This window comes from Oppia nitens, unplaced genomic scaffold (assembly GCF_028296485.1).
Source record: "Oppia nitens isolate AA-2021 unplaced genomic scaffold, nextdenovo-longstitch-racon4-pilon3 scaffold2_pilon_pilon_pilon, whole genome shotgun sequence".
Classification (NCBI taxonomy): Eukaryota; Metazoa; Arthropoda; class Arachnida; order Sarcoptiformes; family Oppiidae; genus Oppia; species Oppia nitens.
Window position 1 is genome coordinate 8,608,857 of NW_026533210.1, and position 25,237 is coordinate 8,634,093.

At 25.9% G+C, this 25,237-nt stretch overlaps 3 protein-coding genes across 4 annotated transcripts; 2 read left to right on the forward strand and 1 right to left on the reverse strand.

The window, feature by feature from the left end:
- The first annotated feature begins 159 nt into the window (after window positions 1–159).
- LOC128956025 (uncharacterized) lies at window positions 160–2,044 on the forward strand. Its single transcript, XM_054301706.1, has 5 exons — window positions 160–361; window positions 506–676; window positions 757–1,026; window positions 1,095–1,378; window positions 1,442–2,044. Exons 1-5 carry the CDS (start codon window positions 160–162, stop codon window positions 2,042–2,044), a joined length of 1,530 nt encoding a protein of 509 aa, XP_054157681.1.
- Window positions 2,045–2,193: 149 nt separating this feature from the next.
- On the reverse strand, window positions 2,194–3,108 carry LOC128956026 (vacuolar-sorting protein SNF8-like). Its single transcript, XM_054301707.1, has one exon. It carries the CDS (start codon window positions 2,962–2,964, stop codon window positions 2,194–2,196), a length of 771 nt encoding a protein of 256 aa, XP_054157682.1. The 5' UTR covers window positions 2,965–3,108.
- Window positions 3,109–4,526: 1,418 nt separating this feature from the next.
- On the forward strand, window positions 4,527–24,133 carry LOC128956201 (protein PALS1-like). 2 transcript variants are annotated; one of them, XM_054301887.1, is made up of 17 exons: window positions 4,527–4,720; window positions 7,720–7,820; window positions 11,384–11,441; window positions 13,720–13,842; window positions 13,987–14,340; window positions 14,496–14,846; window positions 15,270–15,556; window positions 17,281–17,431; window positions 19,083–19,253; window positions 19,411–19,509; window positions 19,833–19,985; window positions 20,199–20,313; window positions 20,517–20,680; window positions 20,786–20,859; window positions 23,041–23,227; window positions 23,363–23,506; window positions 23,659–24,133. In XM_054301887.1, exons 1-17 carry the CDS (start codon window positions 4,657–4,659, stop codon window positions 23,985–23,987), a joined length of 2,925 nt encoding a protein of 974 aa, XP_054157862.1. In that variant the 5' UTR covers window positions 4,527–4,656; the 3' UTR covers window positions 23,988–24,133. The 2 variants fall into 2 exon arrangements, with proteins under 2 accessions (XP_054157862.1, XP_054157863.1); XM_054301888.1 differs by having other exon boundaries at window positions 14,547–14,846.
- The last annotated feature ends 1,104 nt before the right edge of the window (window positions 24,134–25,237 follow it).

Consider the following 25,237-nt stretch of genomic DNA (forward strand, 5'->3'; position numbering starts at 1 on the left):
CAAAAATTGTCGACACATTACATATAATATTATATTATATATAGTTATAAATGATTTGTATAAAGATTTTCTAAATAATAATTGTTTAAAAAAAAGAGTTGAATTGAAAAATAAAAAAAAGATATCAAATCAAGAAAATCAATTGAATAATAAAAAATGATGACTTTCTACTTAATTGTTTGTATTTATTATTTACCACTGTTTGGATTAATTGGATTATCAGCGATCAGTTGTCAACAACAACAACCACCACCAGTGGATCCATCATCATCTCTGCGTGATATCGATGACATCATTGATGACTATCAAGAAGATAGAGACCTAAGAGACCATTCTCATCAACGATCTAATGGTTCCAGAAGTAAGTTATTGTTATCTATTATTTTTTTAGGTGTCATTTAAAAACTGTCTTTTTTCATTTGACTGACGGGAACTACTACTCTCTGATATTTAATTATAAACTATTTTTTTGGTGATATGACTGTCCCATTACTTATCTAAATAGTGTTACCATTTTTTCAACGACCAAGTCTTCTAAATATTGTTCGCTTCCCGAATGAAGAGTGTTTCGATGCCAGCAACCAAACCGGTACCTGTTATACACCACTTGAATGCAAAAAACTCGGTGGCGTTCCCAGTAGTCCCTGTGCTCGCGGTCTGGGTTCCTGTTGTATAGGTAAGCACTGCCACCGCAGCTGCGGATACGAGAAATAGTTGATCATAAAAAAATAATTGTCTTATTGTGTAAAAATACAGTATCGCGATCGTGTCATAACACGACCTACAATAAAGTGGTTTACTTCCGAAATCCCAGTTACCCGATGCCCGACAATCAGCAAAACTTTTGCGACCTAAACGTTATAGTCTACGACACCGATGTTTGCCAATTGAGACTGGATTTCATTGACTTCCAATTGGATCAGCCAACGTATGGCAACTGTCTGGGCGACAGGTTCTACATATCGGCCTCGGGTTTTGCTCCGATGAGTGTACCGGTGCTCTGTGGACTTAACCGTAACCAACACAGTGAGTTACTAATCTAATATATGTTTAACCCATTTAATAAAGAAAATCAATTGTTAATGTCTTTTTAGTGTACGTAAGTCTGCCACGAGATGGGACCGACCGGACGGCAACCATAGTGTTTGACACTAATTCTGTTGGCGACTATCGATGGCATATCCGGATCACACAAATCGATTGCAACTTTCGCAACAAAAAGAATATGTTGTCCGATAGAAATTCAAGACAATGGGGTGGTTTTGGAACCGGTTTCGGTGGTCTAGGGTTGGGATCTAATCTTCAGGCGCCGTACATTCCGTTTGTTCCGAGAGCACATCCGCCTTATTCATTGCCAGCGCCTATGGGTTGTACTCAAGTAAGTGCTTATAATTCTCATATACAAGAAATTGATTACTACTACTCTATTGATATGTTTTAGTATTTCACTCAACCGATGGCCACTCTCGAGAGCTTTAATTTTGGCGAATACCTGAATAACATGGATTACGCCATTTGTATTGAACGATTGCCCAATACGTGTCGGGTCATATTTACGGCTTCGGATTTTCAATGGTCAATAGACTCGACCAGTCAGCAGGCCGAGAATTCGGGTGTCGGCGATTTGGTCTGCGATCAGGACTACGTCACCATTCCTGGTGGTTCACAGACCGGCGATGGAGACACTAAAGATCGTTACTGTGGAGGACGACTTAGCTATATGTTGAGCGATACCAACGACCGGCCAGTAATTAGCAAAGCTAACGGTCCGATTATTATACGATTTCATACCGATGGCTATCAACGACGCGATACTACCAATAAAGAAGGCTTTCGGTTGCGTTACGAGCAAAGCAGTACCGACTGTATGATGCAGTTTCCCGAAGTTCCCCCAACACAAGTGGTTGTCCAACAGGTAGTCGCACAGTATTTGAAAGAAGACTTTCAGCGAATCGATTTGGAAAAACAGGAACCGATAGTCCATTTGGCCAGACCTGAGACACAGACACACGTCAGGAGTAATGCCAAACATATGAAGTTTTAGACATTAATTTTGTTATAATTATTGTTTAGTTTTTTTTTTAAATAATTTAAATACCGATTTATATAATTATGAAAAAATATTATTAATAATAATATATAAATATACAAATAAATGTAAATATCATATCGTTTTCTTAATCTTAATATTTCCTAAGACACTGATTGTCTTAGACCGGGAAACCAATACCAGGTTTGACCACTCGGTGTCTGTTTGTCAATCCAGAGCAGTCCTTCCATAATCATATCGTCGATAGCTTTGCGAGCTCTTTCATCAGTCCACTGAAGTTCTTTGACAATCATCGATATATCTATACAGCCATTAGTCGATTGAGCCGTTTGTATGATTAAATTCTGGTCTAAACTCAGTTCCGAAGCGACCGACTGAACCAAATAGGTTTTGCCGCACGACATCAGTTTGAGACCCGATCCTAATTTGGCCAACTTTTCGATTGCACGAATCAGATCATCGACAGTAATCTCGTCTTCATGTCGATGATGGCCACCACTGCCGATAGCTTTGGCAGAGTTTCGCGATTGAATCACTCGTCGATGGAGTTCATGAATACCTATAAGACCGCCGTTTCGATGGCTAGTACTCATGCAAACCTCAATGGCCTGAACAGCCAATTCGTAGTAAAAGTCGCCGACACCTAACAGTTTAGTCCAGAAATTGGCCGACGACTGAAGCGGATCCACACCAACCGTAGCGCACATCGCCTGAAAGTGTCGCCTAAACTCGGGATCTCTTTTGATATCTTTTTTATGTTTCTGTGCAAACTCTTGTAGTTTTTGCTGAAACTCTGACATCTGTTTGGTCAGCGTCTGGATCTCATCTTTGGCCAACTCTTCTCTCTTTTCCCTGTATTTGGCTTCTGTTTGTAGTTTCCTTTGATAGGCACCCAATCCGGCTCTTCTGTTCATATCTTCGTGTGTCTGTCTCTACAGATGATGGATGTCTTATTGGTAATCAATGGCACATCACTTCACTTGGAGAGAGACAATGGATCAGATTTGTTGTCGAGTTTGACAACAATTTCATGTGTTGTTTACAACTGTATTGTTATTATTATTATTGATATTTAAAAGACATTTATATTATTATTGTTATTATTATTGTATAAAACATGCGCTCAATGTGTTTGACTGAAACAACTAATTCAATACATAAAACATATATTTAATATGTGTTTACTGTATATACCGGTAAATGATTTAAAACTTTTATAAATAAAATACAGTAATAATAATAATAATACAAAAAAGCTATTTAAAAGATAGTTGTATTGAAACTAATTAATTAATTCAAATATATTATATACAGTAAATAAATATATAATTAAATTATTTAAATAAATAAATAATTTACAGACAAATATATTAATTTTATAAATTATTTTTTAAATGTTTAAATGCTTTTTAGTTTATAACTAGAATTTGTTTTTTTAAAAGATTAAATTAATGATGTATTTTACTATAGTTAACGATACAGTATATTACAAGAAAAATATTTGCTTTATCCAGTTATATAGATATATATAAACTATTAACTAATTAGTAATTACTATCATTTAAAGTTAATCACCAGAAAAAACACATAACTTATGATTTCAAATACAGTATTTGATTTTATTGTTTTTTAAGTTAATTTTTCAAAAAAAAAATAAAATAATAACTCAAACTATAAATTTAAAGACAAAATATTCAATATTATAAAATAAAAATATTTTTTTATTAATAACATTGCAATGAAATTTATTGAAAAAATATGAAATTAATTTTTTTGTAGAAAAGTTTTTAAAAAAAATCATATTTATTTTATTCAAAACTCACAAAGTTTATATATACTTATATATACTTATATATATACTTTATATAAAATATTATTATTATATTTTTATGATTATTATATAAATTTTTACAAAAAAAGATTGTTGTTTTTATTCATTTTTATGGCCAACATCAAAAAATTGTAAGCAAATTGTGTTTTTAAAAATCACAAAATAAAAAGTGTTTGTGTTTTTAGTAGCTAAAAGATGCAGAGAGAGAGAGAGAGAGAGAGAGAGAGAGAGAGAGAGAGAGAGAGAGAAAGAAGAGAGAGAGAGAGAGAGAGAGAGAGAGAGAGAGAGAGAGAGAGAGAGAGAGAGAGAGAGAGAGAGAGAAAGAGAGAGAGAGAAAGAGAGAGAGAGAGAGAAGAGAGAGAGAGAGAGAGAGAGATTAGTCTAGAAATAAGAGAGACTAAAGAGAAGTGGGATTTAATCTATAGAAAAATATATAATATATTGTGTATATATATATATATACTATTAGTGTATATATATATGTTTGTGTTTTGTCTGGTATTATCCTCCTTAACGTCGGCGCACTGGTAGTGATCGATGACACATAAGGTTTGCTCCGCATCTCCTCTGAAACCACCTCTCAAACCAACTTCTCTCGCATCTCATCACCAAAAAGCTAACAATCTTAGTCAACACACCATACAGACAGACACACACATACACACATACAGCACAGACACACATACTTACATACATACAATACAATACAGTACAGTACACAACATACAGACACATCCATATAACACACAAACACATTATACAAAGCGCCGCCAAAATGGTAGATCTCGGGGGTTATGTTATTGTGTTAGTCGAGCAAAACAGCAAAATCAAAATCTATGGTAAGTAATGGCCATTTAAAGGTCTTTTAATTTTTTTGTTAAAAATAAATATATGATATCATATCTATCCTTAAAAAACAGTTCAGTTATTATTTCTTTAAAGTAGTCGTTTTTATTGTTGTTATTTATTTATTAATTTTATATATCGTATATACTTTAGGATTCTGTTATATATACAATATATAATACACACAGAATATTATTTTTTGAGATATGTTGTGTAATATTTTTGTTGGTAAATGAAAAATGTGATGCAAAAGCCTTTACTCTAACAGCTATTACTAGTTATAATAGTAGTAGTAGTAGTGATAGTACTTCATATCATAGTATCAGTATTTTACAGATACTAACACTACTACTACTACTAAAGGCAATGATTTTGAATGAAAATCATTGAATGCATGCTTTGCTTTTTTATTTAACGAGTCTCTCTCTCTCTCTCTCTCTCTCTCTCTCTCTCTCTCTCTCTCTCTCTTTCAGTTTAATAGTTTTTTTCTTTTTCTCTTAACTAAAGTGTCGATCGTTTAGTTTAATGCTCTCCAATAACCGTCAGTCACATACCCTAACACCCGTACCCACACTAAAAATCCAATTAATTTTTATAAAGTATTTATATTAATAAGTTATTGTTTGTTTGTTTGCAAAAAAATGAAAGTTTTTATTTGTCTATATCAGTCATTATTAGTGTTATTATTAATACTCTGTGATTGCGATTATACTGTATATACTGAATATATTTAATATTTTTCTAACCCTTTATTAATTCACTTTTATTCTATAGTAATGTTATGTATATACTGTGTATATATAAAAGATATTTGCCTTATGTTTACTTATTTATTTCAACGACGAAAAAACCAATGAATATACACTTTGGTGTGAATAGTGATCATTAAGTTTATATATCACTTATATTATAGTAGATAAGTGTTTGGCATTTGTGTGTCATTTTTGTCGCCTTTTGTCTCATCATTATTATTATTATTATTAAATACCTAAATATATTATATAATAGTACTCTCTCTCTCTCTCTCTCTCTCTCTCTCTCTCTCTCTCTCTCTCTCTCTTATCGCTTATCAAAACTCTTAATCTTATTTTTATTGACTTAACTTTTAACGTCTCTCTAAAAAAACTTATATATAATTAAACATTTATCTCAAAAGATATATATCATTTGTTATGTTAGCATTTTATATACAATATATATATATACTGTATATCAAGTTTATTAAAAATTAATATATATATATATATCTTATTTTTTATTATATATATACGTGAGATTTTCTAATATAAATAAAAAAAATATCATAATTTATAATTGACTGATAATTTGTGTCGCATGTCTGTAACTGTCAAAAACAATTTTGATAAATTAAATTTTTATAGATAACGATTATATTACAAACCATAATAATTATTGTAGTGTAAATATGCATATTAAACATATACAATATATTAAGTGTACATTAAAAAAATATTAAACAAAATACAATTATTAATAATTTATTTACATTAAATTATTGATTAGGAAAAAACTAATGCTTGCTTTTAATAGCATATTTTATCCGATAATTTATATTCTGGTTTAAATAATTCAATTAAAATAGCATTTGTAGAAAATTATATCAAAAAATCCTTAAAAACTGTTTATATAATTAAAACAATTATCACGTTTTCTATACTATGCCGTTATTATTATTATTATTATGTTGTATTGTGTTAATTGAAGTTATAATTATTTATTTATTTTTTTAAAGAGATGAATATATTTTTAAAGCTTAATTGTTACTAAAAAATTATCATCAAAAATGTTTTAGTAATAAGTAAATTACAACAATTATACAGTAAAACTATATAATATATTTCTAATACTTTATTTTAATTATAAATATATTATTTTTTATAAATTAATTATTTCAGCATTTTTATTATTAATACACTTTTATATTCACTATACGATAGTTTAATATTATTTTTATTATTAATTTTTTCTGCTGAATATTATTATTATACTTTACCGGAAAAATTAAACTCATTTAATCCTATATTTTCCTACTAACCTATCCATTATCCGCAATCAATTTTGCTGTATATTTATATATATAATTAATACAGTAGTGTATATTGTATTAACATATTTTTCAAACTTATATATACAGTATATATATATATTTATAATCCGTTTTATACTTGTATATACTGTATTAATATATATATATATATATTCAACTATATGTAATACATGTATTATTGTTTGTATCCTAGTATTAAAATTGATAGATACACAGTATAGCTACTGTAGTGTATACTATCAATTATTCTAGTGTATAAAGTTTAGTGTATATAAATTATATATATATATATATGTATATTTCTATTATAATAATTTTATCATACATAAAAATAACTCATCTTTTATACAGTAGTTTACCTTTTAAAATAAAATAATTTATATATTATAAGTTATAATGCAATTTATATTAAAATTGATGTTTCATAACAGTACACTTTATAAAAATTTATGATATGCAACTAATGTGATTAAATTAATATATATTTTATGCAGTTTAAAAAAAATGTTGACTTAACTTATATATATATATATATATAATATATAATGTAGTAAAGAATTGAGTTATTATTATATAATAATCAGTGTAAATATGAAAATTTTTATTTTTGAAATAATTTATTTTTTTTCATAAACAATATTTCATTCAATTATCTCATGTTATCAAAGTTTTTATGTTCTCTCTAAAAAAATTTCTTATTATTTATTGTGTTAAACACAATCACGAAATTGTTTGTTTGAATTTATTTTTAATGGACAATCCATATGAGAATAACAACAAAAAATTTTATTTTGAACAACACTTATTGAGACAACACTTTTATTTATTTATTTATTTATCTCTCTCTCTCTCTCTCTCTCTCTCTCTCTCTCTCTCACTCACTCACTCACTCAATCACTCACTCATTTTTTGATCACCTAATAGGTTCAGCGGCAGACAGGAGTGATTGCGATGAAATACTTGAGATCAATGGCAAATCATTAGATGATTCAACGCATCAGCAAATTATACAACACATACATCAGGTATATGTGTCTATTTGTATGTATATACGTGTGTGTGTGTATGTATGTCCTCTTCAGTCAAACAAAAAAATATATATATTATACGTATATTTCACTTATCTCTCACACATTATTTAGCTGTGCCTATGGCTTATTAAATGATATATTTATTGTGTGCAATATATCAACTCATTTATATACAGAGACTGAACACAAAGTCATATATATATATTGTATATGAGATTCCTTTAACCACTTTTTCTCTATAGTATAATACAGAATATTCTGTGTATTCGTTATATAAGGTACATATTTGCTAACACACACACACACACACACACACATACACACACACACACACACATGAAAACATCTAAGTTATGCTTAATTAATTTATATATTAATATAACTTATATATTTAAGTGCAAATGCGTCAATACTAATATTATAGAGGCTATTTGTGTGTTAATGCTAATGATATAAAAATATGTTTTAATGGATATTTAAGAATATATATATATATATTTATATATGGGATATATGTTAGCAAATATGTTAGTCCCCATTGTGGCTTATAAAAAATAATAATTATTATTTATTATTTACTACTATGATTATTGGCCTAATAAGCATTCAAAATTACTTTATATTATATTATTTATATTATAGTTCAGATTTTATAAATTTTTATAAATATTTAAGATTATCTATAATATTAGTCTAGTATAAAATCTAGTATCTAAAATAATTTATAAAGTTTATTAAATTTTAAACATTAATTTTTTGTACTATACTATATATTAATATATGCTTTATTTATTTATTTTTTAAAAACTACTATATAAAATATATATATTTAAAAATAAATAAATAATTATTTGATCACGATAAAAGTGATTTAATATAACACCATTTTAGTAATTTATATACAATATATATATTTAAAAATAAACTATTGTACAGTATATCAACTATTGTAAATTTTATCATTACAACCTACATAATTATATATAAATAAATTGATAACATTAGAAAATTGAAAGTTTATTTATTGCAATATTGTGTTATATATACTGTATATATATATATATATATATATATATATATATATTGACACATAAATTACATTATACATTACATTAGTAATTTATTATCTATATTATAAACAATTATTTATATAGGTAACAGGTTGGAAATAAATAAATATTGTACAGTATAATACTTTTAAATATTATTTTTACAATATTATTATTATTTTAAAAATCTCATTATAATTGCTTAAAATTAGCTTTTAATAGCGATAATTATTATTTCAAAAATTTTTATTGTTATTATAATTTAATCTCTAAATTGCATTATTCAGTATTATTATTATTATGATATCAACAATACCGGTATACTATTTAATACTATTGAAATATCATTATTTATGTATCAGTAATCTACAACATTTAGCTAGCGTGTTAATATGTTAAATCAAATAATTTATTATACATGAAAAATATGATACTATAGTACATATACAATATATAATAAAAATAATAAGTTTTTAATATCATATTTAAGATTATTCAATAATTTAATCTAAATTACTATATAAACTCTAGTAATTATAAAATATTATGGGTTGCAATTAAAAAAAATAAATATTATTATGCTAAATAAACAATGTAAATAAATTACAACTTATATAATGTATATAAATTAAAATGTAATTACATAGTTAATTACATTTTAACTAACTAGAAAAAAAATAATTACTTATCCTAGTTAATTTTTATACAGATAATTTAAAAATTTAGCTATTTTTCATTAGTACATATAAGTCTATATCGACGATGATGATTAAAATTAGTAATTAATCATTAATTAGACAAATATATTTCAATGTATTAAAACAAACCCTACTATTATATATACATCAAATGTATATATCTCTCAAACTATATACCGGTATAATAAATAAATGACTGAAAATAATCTATAAGTACAGTACAGTAGATCTATTGCCACACAATTTTTGTTTGTTTCATTTTCATTGAAACCCTATTAAAATGCAATTAATGGCATAAAACATATACTGTAATAATAACGTATATACTATAACCGTGTAAAATACAGTGCCCCCTCTGTATATATATATATATATATATAATAGTGTGTAATGTATAGTGAATAACACACGTGAATATGGCCGACACTGTATGTGTGTGTCTGAAAATATTTTCTGTATATAATATTGATGGGGGGAACGGGTAGGTAAACGTTGTATATTATGGTACTGTTTTAGAAGGGCAGGTGTTTATATGAATAGACGACACAACCAGCACTACTACCCAACCACTCACACACACATACTTTAAGCACAAGTGAACAGTGCTATTGTGTGTTGTTTTCATACAGTATTTATTTACACACATAGTATTATTCATAGTATTTAATAATAAATAGACACAAAAAAAATTAATATATTATTTTTGTTTTCATTCATTCATTCAATAATTTTTTTTTAAAAAAATAATTGTTGTGCTATTTGTTGTCACATAACATATACAGTATATATAATATAAATACTTATTGAAGTGAGTTATGCAGTGTTTTTTTGATGTAATGGTTTATTAATAGCTAAATAATAATTAGTTACCTATTTTTTTGTTAGTTGTTGTTTGGATAATGTTTTAACCGTTTATATTGTTTGCCAAATAATATTTATTTTTTGGTGATTAATATTTTCTTAATTTTTTTGTTGTTGTTTGTTATGAAATGAAAATTAAGTTTTTTTTTAAAAATAAATAATACTTTTTAATGATATCATCATCGCTTAAGTTATTAACTTTTAAAAAAGTGATTTTTATATTTTCAATGTTTTTGTTTGTTTGTTTGATGACAACAATTATAGCATTGGATTTATTGTAGTGATTGGCCAATAATATAATATTTATTATTATTATATATTCAACATTGTTTTGTTTGTTTGCTGATAATTTAGTTATTAATGTTATTATTTACTCATATATTATAATATTATAAGATCATATAATAATTATAATAATAATAAAATAATAATAATTATGATTGTAATGAATAAATAAAAATTCAATGAAACGCCTAATGAGAGTTTGGAAACACACATAAAAATTATTATTATTATATATATTGTATTGTATTTATTATATATATTTATATCCGTCTAATATAATTGTATACAGTATTCATATCATAAATATATTATTATAATTTGATAGTAAAATATATCATATATATAATGTATTGTATGTTAAATAATATTTTAACTACAAATGAGATCACAGCTAAATAAAAGAGTAAAATGTGGGGGAAATGGTGTTCAAAATATACATACATAAGCTTATGAATTGACTGACTGACTGACTGAAAATAAGGGCTAACCATTTGATTTGGATATACTGTTTGCAACCAAACAAACCCAAAATATAAAACTGTGCTAACAATTGTTTGTCTTTTTTTCCGTTATTATTGTTATTATTATTTCATACCAAATATCATACCATACCATACCATACCTGCCATTTAACTGCAATGACACCCAACGACAACACCAACAGTGTATTAGGTCGCGCACTATCTGCTTGAGAGTCAAGCGGCGAACATCAGGCAAATTAGGTGAGTCCTACCAAATCTATACATACCATACATTCAATTAACTATATATTGTCTAATATTTATTATATATATATAACTTACTTTTAAAAAATATCTTAAATATACGGCACTATTATGTTATATTCACCCCTTTCTCTCTATCTTTCACTATCTCTATGTCTACCATTGATTATTATTATTATTATGATAATCAGTCACTCCTAACCACACAAAAAAAGTCGACCCATTTTTTTATTCACTTATTCTAACCTACAATACCTGTCATTAAAGTCTTGTTGTAGTTGTACTGTAGTTTCCCTTTCAATAGCCAGTGTTTCACATATATATACAGTATATATACTTGTATTAAAAATATAATATGATATTAAAATTCATTTATATTTATTTATATGTATGTGAAGCGCGACCTATTGTCTAACTACCGGTGCCGTCACGTCTCACAACTTTCTCAAATAAATTGTTTTTACATTTAATATAAAATATATTTTTTGACAGACAATCCTATTGTTGTGGTTTTCTGACCAGAAGTTGTGATATAATTAAAACTTAATATGAAATGCGATAAATAAATATATATAAAAAACTTTGACTTTTTTTATTTGATTCAATACAACAATGTTTGCCAATTCATTGCACTTTTATCATAACATTTATACTGTATATATAAAATAGAAATAATAAATAAGTTTTGATCTAATATTTGATTTTATTAGTTGTCATTAAATATACAGTCAATCCAAGAGAATAGACATTTTTTTTTGCAATAAATATATAATAATAGTAATAATAATTGAGTTGTTGTCATGTTTTATGAGACAGTTGTATGATTTTGTTGTTGTGTTTGTGAGGGCAAAGACATTGTTATGTGAGAACGCATATAATGTCAATTAAAAGCCATTTATGCGGTTCAAGTGTCCGGTGAATATAGCAATAATGGTTGCATAATATATATTAATATATTTAAAAAAAACTATAGTATAATATAGATTGTATGTGTGTGTGAAATAAATTGCAAAAAATACATCCCATAGTTATATTATATACAGATCTCAGTATTACAGGCACATACATCTCTTATAGCATGTGCTTGAACTTCATGGTGTGTGTGTGTGTGTGTGACCCGTCAAACCTGTTAGGTTAGGATGGGCTCAGTTGATAGAGAGAGAGAGAGAGAGAGAGAGAGAGAGGTATGGCTTGTGTGCAATGGCATCCACTTCTTGTATTGTATATCAATGGTGTTACAGTCGATCAAGTAATCGATGGCCGCTTTTTTAACCCCCCTCAAGCACTGGTAGTTTTTTTAAAAAGAAAAATAAGTTGAATATTTCTATGGAGTTGTTAGCAATAGGAATAGTTAGATAGAGAGGGGATCTCTCTCTCTCTCTCTCTCTCTCTCTCTCTCTCTCTCTCTCATGTTTTGCAATACTACTGATAGATGATGAACACACACACACAATGATTTCAAAATAAAAATTACTTCAAATGTCTGAAAACAATGAAACCGAAAAATGTTTTGCATGTGTTTTCTAATATTGTTTTATTTGTTATTTAGTTTTATTTATTTTTGAACTAAAAAAAATTTTTCAATCGATTTTAATATTGTTTTTAATCCATCAATTTGTCTCCTCTCAATGTTATACTACTACTATTACTACTACTACTACTGTACAACAATTGATAATAATTATTGACTGTTATATCAAACCATTTATAAGTATGTTGTCGACGACTATTTGTTATTAAATTACTCCTATCTCTCTCTCTCTCTCTCATAGTATTTATTGATACGACTAGTAATAGACATTCCTATTAAATGAGTATTTGTTTGAATTGACAGCAAAAATATTTATCAACAAAAAAGCTAGAAATAAAAGTTTTATCGCATTTACTGCCATTAGCGTGAATTTTTCTGTGTGTGTATATATCATAATAAATATAATAATACAATATATCATTAAGGATTTGTGTGTTATCTCATTAATAATAATTTAACTAAAAAAACTATTATTTTTATTTAAACACATTAATTGTATTATATAAATAAAAAAAGTAATAAAATAATAATAATATTCATATAGTAATGCAATATTTCACGCAACAGTGTGTTATTAGTGTATATGTGTCTACTTTACAAAATAAAAAAATATATATATATGAAGTAATTAAAAACTAGCAGTTAATTGTGAAATTATAGTGAATGTTTGATTTATATGTTATTTATTTTTTTGCTGTAAAAATATAAAAAATTGTTTTAATATATAAATATATTAATGTAAAGCCATCGACACGTCTCTGATCGACGCGTTTGTCATCGGATCCCGAGCTCGTGAACACCTCCAACACATTGCCAAAGATAATACTATAACGCCTCGAGATATCGCTCAGCTCTCAAAGATTTTATGTAAGGATATCCATATCCAGTGATTTAATATTTTTTTATTGATATTACACTTTCGCCTAAACACTTACCACTTCTTATACGTCTGTGTTTTATTGATTTTCTTTAACTTATGTATTATATATATATATTTATTTATATATTTAGGTGAGTCGTCGACTACGACAACGTCTGAAGAGACTAATAACAAAGTGATAGTAAACACAACAACCATCACTGCCACGACACATCTCGCCGACGAAGACGACGAGTCCATTACCACTGATAGACCACAAGCAGCTGATCTGCAAACGATAGATCAAAACAATACAAAGACAATAATTGATTCGCAAGTCGTCGACAACGACGACGACGTCGAAGAAATACTAGACTATCAACTAAACGACGATAATATGGAATTAGTTGAGTTAAGTGGTTCCCATAATTTGTCGCCAACCAGACAGTCGACTACAACAACCACACACAGGGAACTGCCTGTTGATGTCCCGGAATCCTTTGTCGGTGAGTTTGTCTTTTAAAATATTATTGTTTTTTATATATAATTATTTTTAAATATTTGATTTTGTTTTTATTTATTGAAACCATTATTTTTTATATATATATATTTTATTTATATATATTCTATATATATGTCACACACATACACAAAATTTAAGGTGTTGTTAAACAAACTCCTCGATACCCTCCACCCCCACATCCACCTCCAGCCCCACCGCAACGCACATCATCGCAAGCGCCACAAAATGATAAATTAAAAAAATATTCAGAAGAATTAAGCCATAAAAAAGCCGAAGAAGAATTTCTACGATCGAGTCTGAGAGGTAGCAAAAAGTTGCAACAATTGGAACAGTTTAAGACATTAACAGCAACAACAACAACAATGACCAACAAAGACAACAACAAAGAATTAGAAGCGATGGTCAACGATGCCTTTGAAGACGATGAAGATATCGACGATGACTACGACAACGATCAACATATGGGCAGCACTGAGGCCAACAACAAAGGTGTGGATCGATATATCATATATAATATTATATTAAATGTGTTGAAACTATTTTTGTTGATATTTATTAGATTGTATAGGAAACAGACAGAAATATTTTATTTATTTATTTTTCATACATACCATACCGCCTATAATATCGTATATGCGATACTTATATATATTAATAAATAAATTTTATTATATTAGTTAATATATATATATAAATAAATATTTTACGATTTTAGTCAATGACATTATTATGACAATATTATTATTATATATCATTATATACACTGTATGTTTATACGATATATATACTGTATATACAGTATATATATAAACTTATATAATGATTGGCAATGTCTGTAATTTATATTTAATTAAATACTATTAACTTTTATTATTAATAATAATATTTTGTTTTCATATCCAATTCAATCAGTTCCGTCTCCAGACCTGAACGTAGTATTGGAACGCCTTATAAATAATCTGAACGGAGAAGTCAAGGATCTAATAAATCAATCAAATTTAGCCAAACTTATAGCAATCTATACAACTATTATGCAAACACAACAAAAGCAAAAGCACCGATCATTACTACCCCAACCACCCATCATCACTACTACTACTACTTCTACTACAAGTAGTACAACAACCGCTTCCAATAATAATAACAACAACAATACAGCCGATCTCGTCCAAGAGGTGATCCAATTGTTACAGGAAGAGGTTAGTCTAGTCTTCAAATTTGTTGTTTTTTTATTATATGCTAAGTTTTAGTTGACATTAATTATATAATCTATAAGATAAGGACAGTTAGTCTCATATATATACTTTAGTATAAATATATAGTTATGCAAAAATATTATATATTTGAATAATAATACATAAGTATCTGTCATAAAAAGTGTTATATAATTTGCTTAATTGGTGTTATAATTATAATATTTATACTTATTATATACTCAATAATAGTATCTAATATAGTGTTTTAAGTGAATCTGGGAAACATGTTTTTGACGACTAGTTTTCTAAAAATTTTATTTATCAAAATTAATGAATAGCTTATTTAATTGTGAATTTTTATATTCAATTAAACTAAAAATTAATTTTATTCTTTGCAAACAAAATTAACAATTAGATAAAATTCACATCAAAATTAATAGAAACTTTCTGGTCATTACATTTCAAGACATTTGTTATAATTAGTAAAATATAAATTAGTATTAGTTTTATATACAATAACCAAAATATAAATTACTTTCAAAAGCACTCTTTTTAATACAAACAAGAAATAAATAAAATGTTAAAATAATAATTAAATTGATAAAAATGATATAAATTTTATTTTTATTTTGTTACAATCGGATTAAAAACCGAAATTATATAACTCTTAAGTGATTTTTGGCTATTAAAAACATGAATGAATCGATGGACACAATATTATATGCATTTTATTTTTGTTTTTCGGTATTCAAAACATTAGACTAAATCTAAGTTTTATAAATTATTATAAGTTAACATATTTAATGTAATCCTATGGGACAACAAATAAATGTTTACTCAAGTTATATAAATCGTGTGAAAATAACATCAACAATTATATTTTTATAAATCCCTAAAAGCATCATGTTCATTTAATAGTGTATTTTTTTATTATAAATATTATTATATATAACTAAAAAAATATCTGTTTGAAATAGTTGTTTTTGCGTACATGCTTATCGTAATTAATAATAAAAAAATAATGTATGTGGTTGTCAAAATAATCATTTATTTTTTTTTGCATAACTAAATATTTATTTATAATTTTTATATACAATATATTGATATATTATGGGTGGCGTTATCCAAAATATTTAGGACTTATAAATATTAAATAATATTATTTTGTAAATTGAGTTAATAACGGGTTTATAATATAAACAATTATATTTACAGAATTATTTATTATTTAAGATTAGAGTACAGTATATATATATATATACGGTATATAAATATAATTAATGGTCAAAGTGTGGTTTTAAAAAAATGATTTTTACTAAATGAAAAAAGTGTAATGTTTTTTTTTGTTGATGAAATCCACACAAAAAATTGTAAATGTATGTAAAAATTGTATGTCATATATAGAAATTAATCTCACAATTGTCAGCATAAATGTTATAAATTATATATTTGTGCAAATAATATATTATTAATACAGTAATAATAATAATATGATTTGTATTTTGTCGTTGTTGTTGCTAATTGATAATTGTCGGTATGTTTAATAATAATAATAGAAAATAGACACAAATTATTTATATAACAGTATATGTATTGCATGTTAGATACAAATTATTTATATATACTATATATTGCTAATTGATTGACAACTAATAATTGGTTTTTGCAAAAAATTAATTAATTTTAATGCAAATAATAATCAATTATTATTATTATTATGCGAACAGGCATTAAATACCGAAGCGGCCGAACTGTTAGAAATATTAACCCGTTTCGAGTTGGAGGGCCTTTGTTATGCATACGATCACATCGCACAGTCATCCAAAACCCAACTGAGCTCCTCATCAACATACCTGAGCCCCAATCAAGACATCACTGGTTAGTAAACTTTTTATTATATATATCACATCTACATTATAAATACAATGGCAAACTCGTTAGGATTTGTTTTATTTTATTATTTTTATTTTTGATTATAATAATCGTTAGCATAAATTGTTGTTATTATGTTTGTTACTACAATGTTATATAATGCCATAATTTATTTAATTATATTTTTGCTTAATTAATTTTGCTAATAAATTTGCATTTGTGTTGCACTTAAATGCTTTTGCATTTTATTAGTTTTGAGTAGATTTTAATATAATTTTCTTTCGAGATTTTGTATTTATAATAATAATAATAAAGTTTTATAAAGAAATATGTTATCATTTATTATATTATAATAATATATATTATTTTTAAGCCATTATTACAAATAAGAGATTCTCTCTCTCTCTCTCTCTCTCTCTCTCTCTCTCTTTGTTATTGTTTGCGTCTATTTTTATTATTATCAAAAAATTTTGAATGCATTTGACTGTTAATCAATAATAATATACAGCGAAAGTTATATAACTTTTATGATTTTAAGACAATCAAAAACTATTGTTATATTTCTGAAAACAATAGAGCTGTGTGTCTACTGATTAGGCTATTTGAAACAAAACACATTGAAATGCTATATATTGTATATGTATATAGGGTTTGGTTTTTAACTATTTTTATTTTATTTTTTTTCAAGTGTAATATATATATATATATATATTTAAAAGACAATATATCATTTGTCATTAGTTGTATGAAAACGAGTGGACCAGTAATTAATTTGCACTTCAATTAACAATTGCTTATTTTTTGAATACACATTTTGGATCAATGAGTTTCGTTATATACATTTAGTTTAATATATTGATTAACACATACTGTGTCTCTTTATATACAAGTATACACATAAATATATATATATAATATAATATTAAATAAATTCTTTATATTATATACTATAGACGACAATCATATATATATATATTTTTATATTTTTGCTTGAAATCATCTTTCGCTTTATATAATATATATATATATTATTCCCAACCCATTCACTACAAACAACATTGAGATTATATTTAAATATATTTTTTATTCAAATAATATGATTTCTCTCTCTCTCTCTCTCTCTCTCTATATATATATATATATATATATATTCAATTCTATAGCAATTTATCAAAATGTTATGAATTTATAGTTGAAATAATAAAATATTTAAGTTTTTTTTCTTTCATTTTTTTTGCACATATTTTCTGATAAAATATTTGTTTTTTGACACTTTATATTTTTTGTTTGGCACCGTATCTATCAAATTAGTTAACATATATACAGTATGAATATATTATTTAGCTCTATTTTTGTTTTCCAGTGATATATATCATATAATTTATATATATATATATATAAAATATATTTCAATCTTTACAATATTTTACATTTCCTTTATGATTATGAATTATTTATGCGGGAATTCATTTATTTTTATTATATATATATATATATTTATGTTATATAAGTTGTATTACTTTTTTATAGATAAGTTAAAAGCACACGTAATGTCTATTTAATTTAGTTTTTTTCGCATGAATTTTTTGGTTTGAATCTTATACAGTATTTGTTTTGTTTTTATTTTTTATTAAATAAATATTTTATTTTTAAACAGTCGACAAAAGTGAAGTCGAGATTCTGGACGAAGTAATGGATGACTCGTCTGTCAAAGTGGTCCGCATCGAGAAGTCTTCGTGCGAGCCATTGGGCGCTACCGTACGCAATGAACAGGACGGCAGTGTCATCATTGGCCGTATTGTCAAAGGAGGTGCCGCCGAAAAGTCCGGTAAGTTATCTACAATTAATTACAAAATTAACTACAATTGACGGACGACTTATTTGACGACTACCTAATAATGTCGTCAAAAAAAACAGTCGTCAGTTTGATTGATGTCTACTATATATATATATATATATTGATATATCTGTCAACAAAAAAATAGGTTTACTTCACGAAAACGATGAGATATTGGAAGTGAATGGCATTGAAATGAAAGGCAGAAATGTTAACCAAGTATGCGATCTGTTGGCCGAAATGACTGGTCAGTACTACTACTACTTTCTAAATACTACATATATATTACACACACACACACACACACACACACACACACACACACACACACCAAAAAAGTATATTAATCAAAACACATACACATAACATACACACACATACACTCACTCACCCGATCAACACATTTGAGCTATTAATCCCAAACAAAAATAATTACATTTTCTTATTTTTATTTTCTCTCTTTTTCCGACTGTTGACTGACTATATATGTGTGTGTTTTTTATCAACAAATATTTGGTTGATTTACTCTTTTTTTATGTGTTTTTTTTGAACACATACTCTAACACACAGGAACTCTAACATTTGTGATTGCAATCCGCGATAACATTAAGGATAGTGAGTCCATACCTCATCAGATGATTCATTTGAAAGCACTGTTCGATTACGATCCCGATGAGGACCTATACATTCCGTGCCGTGAACTGGGAATTTGCTTCAATAAAGGTATGACTAATAATATATATATATATATATATATATATATATATATATATATATATATATATAGGTATATATATATAGTAATATAAGACCTCTCTTTCTGTTTATTTATTTTCTCGTTTATACTAATCAATAATTGGCGGCTTATTATTAATATAAAATGATTTATTAATGACAACCCTCTCTCTCTCTCTCTTTCTCTCTCCGCACTCGTAGGTGATATTTTGCATGTCATCGATCAGAGTGACATGAACTGGTGGCAGGCATACCGAGAGGGCGAACACGACCAGTCATTAGCTGGACTCGTACCATCCATCCATTTCCAAATTCAGTATGTATTGAATACCCTACCTCTTCCTCCCCTACCATACCTATTATATTACCAGATCATTACAAACCAATACACTCATACACACAAATATAATGTTATTTATTTTAATATTGAATCCAATTTAATGATTTCTTATTTATTTATCATTAATAATTATAATAATAATAATTTAATACCTATCCTATCAATTACCAAAAAATAAGGAGAGAAACTATGAAACAGTCCGTATTAAATGACAGCACAAACATATCGACCATTAATAGTAAGAATAGACAAAATAATAATAAGAAGACGAGTGCCTCATCTCTTCTGCTAAATTGTGGCAAAAAGTCAGTCCACAGGAAGAAAAAGCATCGGAAATCTCAAAGTATTTATCAGTTTATCATAAATAATAATAAATTGTATTTCGTTTTTATTTATTTTTTAAAAGAAACTAATCATAAATTTTCTAATGAAAAAAAAATAAATCTAGACTTTATGTCACCCAATGATGAGATACTCAGCTATGAAGAGGTCTCTCTATACTATCCCAGGGCTAACATTAAGGTAAGAGATAGATAGAGAAGCTGTTAATATATATATAACCAATCAATTTCCTGTTATATTATATTATATAATATCTTATATAATATAAGATTATATAAGAAAGAAAAACTTACATTTTTGCTAAATATTTTGTTGTTGTTGTTAATGTTGCTATCGATATATAAAAACGTGTTTTTAACACAAATTTTATTGCTTGTCTATTCAATGATTATCTCCTCTTTTTTATATAATAAAAAAACATATACACATTAAAAAAATATTGAATTTTGTGTTTTTTATATTATTATCTTACACTCAGCCAAACATACAAATCAATGTCTCGGTTGATAAACAGGAAAGACATGCGTTTAGACTACTATTTCTCTCTATACTATATATCTCTGTAATAAACGTCACCTTAAATATTGAATTTCTCAGTCAATATCTAAATACTTTTTCTTTTGAAATCCTTTATATATAAATAAATAAAAAAAAAATCTTATATTTTTTTCAATTCAATTGATTTATTTGTTTATTTTATTTGAAACACTATATACTAGTTGTGTTGTTATAGTAAAGTGCAGGTCAACTCTACACAGATGGATGAAAATGCATATAAATTTTTTAATATACTGTATATTTGATATATATATTTAATTGAAATATATAAAAATTTAGTATTTACTATAGAGTTAGTTAGTAAAATTAATAATATAATGATTTGCATTTTTTAAATAAAAATATTATATATAAATTGACTTTCTATTATTTTATGTAAATATAATTATTTTTATGTATTTATTTTATTATAATTATTTTAAATATATATATATATATATTGACAATTGGTTTGCTATCACTGTTATACTTAATTTATTAAATTAAGTTTTAGTATAATTATTACGTAATGTTGTGTTGTTTAGTTAAAAATATTTTCTAGAAATAATTAGCTAATTGAAGCCAATAATAAATAATAATAAGTAAACTACTATATCTAGAGTTGAATGCATTTATATTTTTTGAATAATATATAAATTGATTTAATTAATTTATTAAAATGTAAACCCATTTAGACTAATAATATTTTCATTTTGAAGAGACATAATGTAAAGAGAGAAAAGAGACTATATTTCTAACTAAATTCATAATAAATATTGTATTTATTATATATGACTAACTAAATAATGTTTACAGTAATATTTTTAATAAATATATATTATATATAAGTTATAAATATATATATAATTTAAAATTAAATTTGTTCACCAAATAAAATTGATCTTCAAGTTTAATGCAACACTGAATTTCAAGCTATAATGAGTTTTATATTATGTTTCGGGCAAATATATATATATATATATATATATACTGTATATATTATTATATATATATAAATTTTTGTTATTTACTCGATATTTAATAATAATGGTTTTAAAATAAAAATACAAACTTTTTTTTTGAGTTTGCATGGCATACCATAAGTTTATTTATTTAGTTTTTTGTTGGAAACGAAAATCGATAGTCAGCAACAAAAAAACAACACATGATTTTTGCAAAATTGAGATATATTAGTAAAATTTAAAAAATTATTTTTATTTGTTTTTGATTTAGTTTTTTTGTTATTGGTTTTTTAAAAAAAATTGTTAGTTAGTGTTGCAAACATAACATTAAGTTTCATTAAAATAAAAAATTTCTAATTAATTACCTCCGGGGCAATTGTTTTTTAATATTATTAGTATTATTAGTTTTTGCAAATAGTTTACAATATTGACGGTGTGTTTAAATTAGATTTTTTTTTATATTATTAGCATAATATACTATATATATATATATATATATAAAGATGAAAACTATGTGTTACTATATATTAAATTTTGTGTTTAATAATAATATACTAATGAAATCATAAATTTTAAAAACATGTCTTATTATTTAAAAAAAGAAAATAATGAATCCATACTTTATATACTTTATATATATAATAAACAAATATACTGTACTATAATAATAATAATACAGTTTAACTACAGTATATGTAAATGATGTTAAATTAATAGTATAATAAAAATAGTAAATATATATAATATAATAAATAATACCGCTTCCGTAATAATATTTTTATTTAACAAACTTATATATTTTTTATTATTATTCACAAACAAATAGTAATAATAATTATTTTATTTATTTTTGGGTAAATAGCGGCCAATCGTATTGATCGGACCGACAAATATAGGCCGCCATGAGCTAAGACAGCGTCTGATGCACGACACGGATCGGTTCGCAGCTGCCGTTCCCCATACATCCAGATCGAGAAGAGATGGGGAAATCGATGCCATAGATTATCATTTTATTTCAAGACAACAGTTTGAACAGGACATCAAAGATGGTAACAAAAAAAATTATTTTTTATTTTGATACCAAAAAAATATAAAATAATAAATCCCTGAATCATATTATGTTTGTGTGTGAATATCATTTGAATATTTTAGTAATTTATTTATTTATTTAAATATTTTTTTAGGTCGATTTGTAGAGCACGGGGAGTATGAACGCAACTACTACGGCACCTCACTGTCAGCCATCGAAACAGTGGTTCAATCGGGAAAAATATGTGTCCTTAATCTTCACGTCCATTCCATACCATTGCTTAGACAGGGACAGGCGGGTCAGTTATATATATATATATTAATATATAGACACACATTGATTAATGATTATATTATTAGTTGTGTGGTGTGGTGTGGTGTGGTGTGGTGTGGTGTGTGTGTGTGTGTGTGTGTTAGTACATAATCAACTAAAAGTCAATTATGATTTTAGGTGCAAAACTCAAGCCTTACTTCGTGTTCGTAACGCCTCCGCCACAGATTGAAAAATTGAATCGTTTGATGTCAATGACGACAAGCAATCCACAGCATCATCATCAACAACAACAACACCATCACCACCACTACGACACAAATAATAGCAGTTCAACAGATCTGCAGTCCATTATCGACGAGGCCAGGGATATTGAGGCCCGTTATGGCCATTACTTTGACATGATTTTGTCCATCACTGACATTGAAAGAGCTTACCAGGAGTTGCTCAGAGAGATTAATGCATTAGAGAGAGAACCTCAATGGATACCAAACCAATGGTTGAGGTAGTAGTAGTAGTAGTAGATTGTAGTTGTAGTAGAAGTAGTAGTAGTAATAAAATAATAGTGTTGGGCGTTATGTGACCACCAAATTGTCAACCAAACCTAACAAAAAAAATTAATAATAAAAATATAATTTTACATTTTTGTATAAATTATTGACCATTTATTTACATTTATATATATAAATATATAACTTATATATATATATATTTAAATAACTAAAAAAATGAATTGTTAAATAATATTTTCTTTAATAATAATAATTATAATAATAACCATTTTTATGTTTACAACAACAACAAAATTAATTGTATAATTTAATACAAACAAAACAAAATGTATTTAATTAATAAAAAATAATTAATTTTAATATTAATTTAAACAACTAATTATTTATTTAAAAAAAACAAATATATTATTTATATATATGTATATATATATATCATATATATTGCATATAAAAAACTAATGTCCTATTTATTAGTCCCTCTCTCTCTCTGTTAGTAATGTTTATTAATGTGATGATCTGTTTGCCCATTCATTATTCCCCAAACGAAAGTTAGTTTTGTTTAGTAGTGTACTGTATATACGGTATAAGTAATTGTCGGGTCAATAGATAGTAAAAAATATTATTATTATTATTATTTGTAATACAAGTAAATGATTTAGTTGTCGACCACATTATCGATTGATTTCTTTAGGCAAACATATTGTCTCTTATTTTTGTTGATTGTTTTGTTAGTTTTTTTTTATATGTTTAGTTCAATTGTCGCGTTTATCCCAATAAACTATTCGACTGCACCGTCATATTAATGACAAACCAATACTGACTTTTTTTAAATAAAAAATTTGTATAAAATACAATATACTCTATATATATATATATATAAAATTTATAGCTAACTATTAATATTTGATTAGGCAATTGACTTCCCGACTAAAAAAGTTTGTTTTTCTTATTGATTGTTTGAAAATAAAATACTAATTAAAAAATTATTTTGTTTGTATTTGTTTTATGCTTGATAAATAAATATATTACTATTATAGTTGTTGTTTTTTATAATTTTATTTTTTACAATAATGTATAGATTCTATACTATAGTACCCCCTGTAATAGTATAATAATTTTTTTTGAAAACTAAAATTGAAATTTTTATACAATGCATGATAAAAGTACTGTATTTATTGACTTATATAATACTACTATATATTTTTATATTACTGGTACATTAAATTAGATAATATTTTTGCTTCAAT

Excerpts from the sequence above, each read along its gene's own strand:
- LOC128956025 (XM_054301706.1), top strand. The coding sequence starts at position 160 with ATGACTTTCTACTTAATTGTTTGTATTTATTATTTACCACTGTTTGGA. Across the intron at positions 677-756 it reads TCTGGGTTCCTGTTGTATAG|TATCGCGATCGTGTCATAAC; the intron begins GTAAGCACTGCC and ends GTAAAAATACAG. Across the intron at positions 1,027-1,094 it reads ACTTAACCGTAACCAACACA|TGTACGTAAGTCTGCCACGA; the intron begins GTGAGTTACTAA and ends ATGTCTTTTTAG.
- LOC128956026 (XM_054301707.1), bottom strand. The coding sequence starts at position 2,964 with ATGAACAGAAGAGCCGGATTGGGTGCCTATCAAAGGAAACTACAAACA.
- LOC128956201 (XM_054301887.1), top strand. The coding sequence starts at position 4,657 with ATGGTAGATCTCGGGGGTTATGTTATTGTGTTAGTCGAGCAAAACAGC. Across the intron at positions 7,821-11,383 it reads TTATACAACACATACATCAG|TGTATTAGGTCGCGCACTAT; the intron begins GTATATGTGTCT and ends CAACACCAACAG. Across the intron at positions 14,847-15,269 it reads CACTGAGGCCAACAACAAAG|TTCCGTCTCCAGACCTGAAC; the intron begins GTGTGGATCGAT and ends CAATTCAATCAG.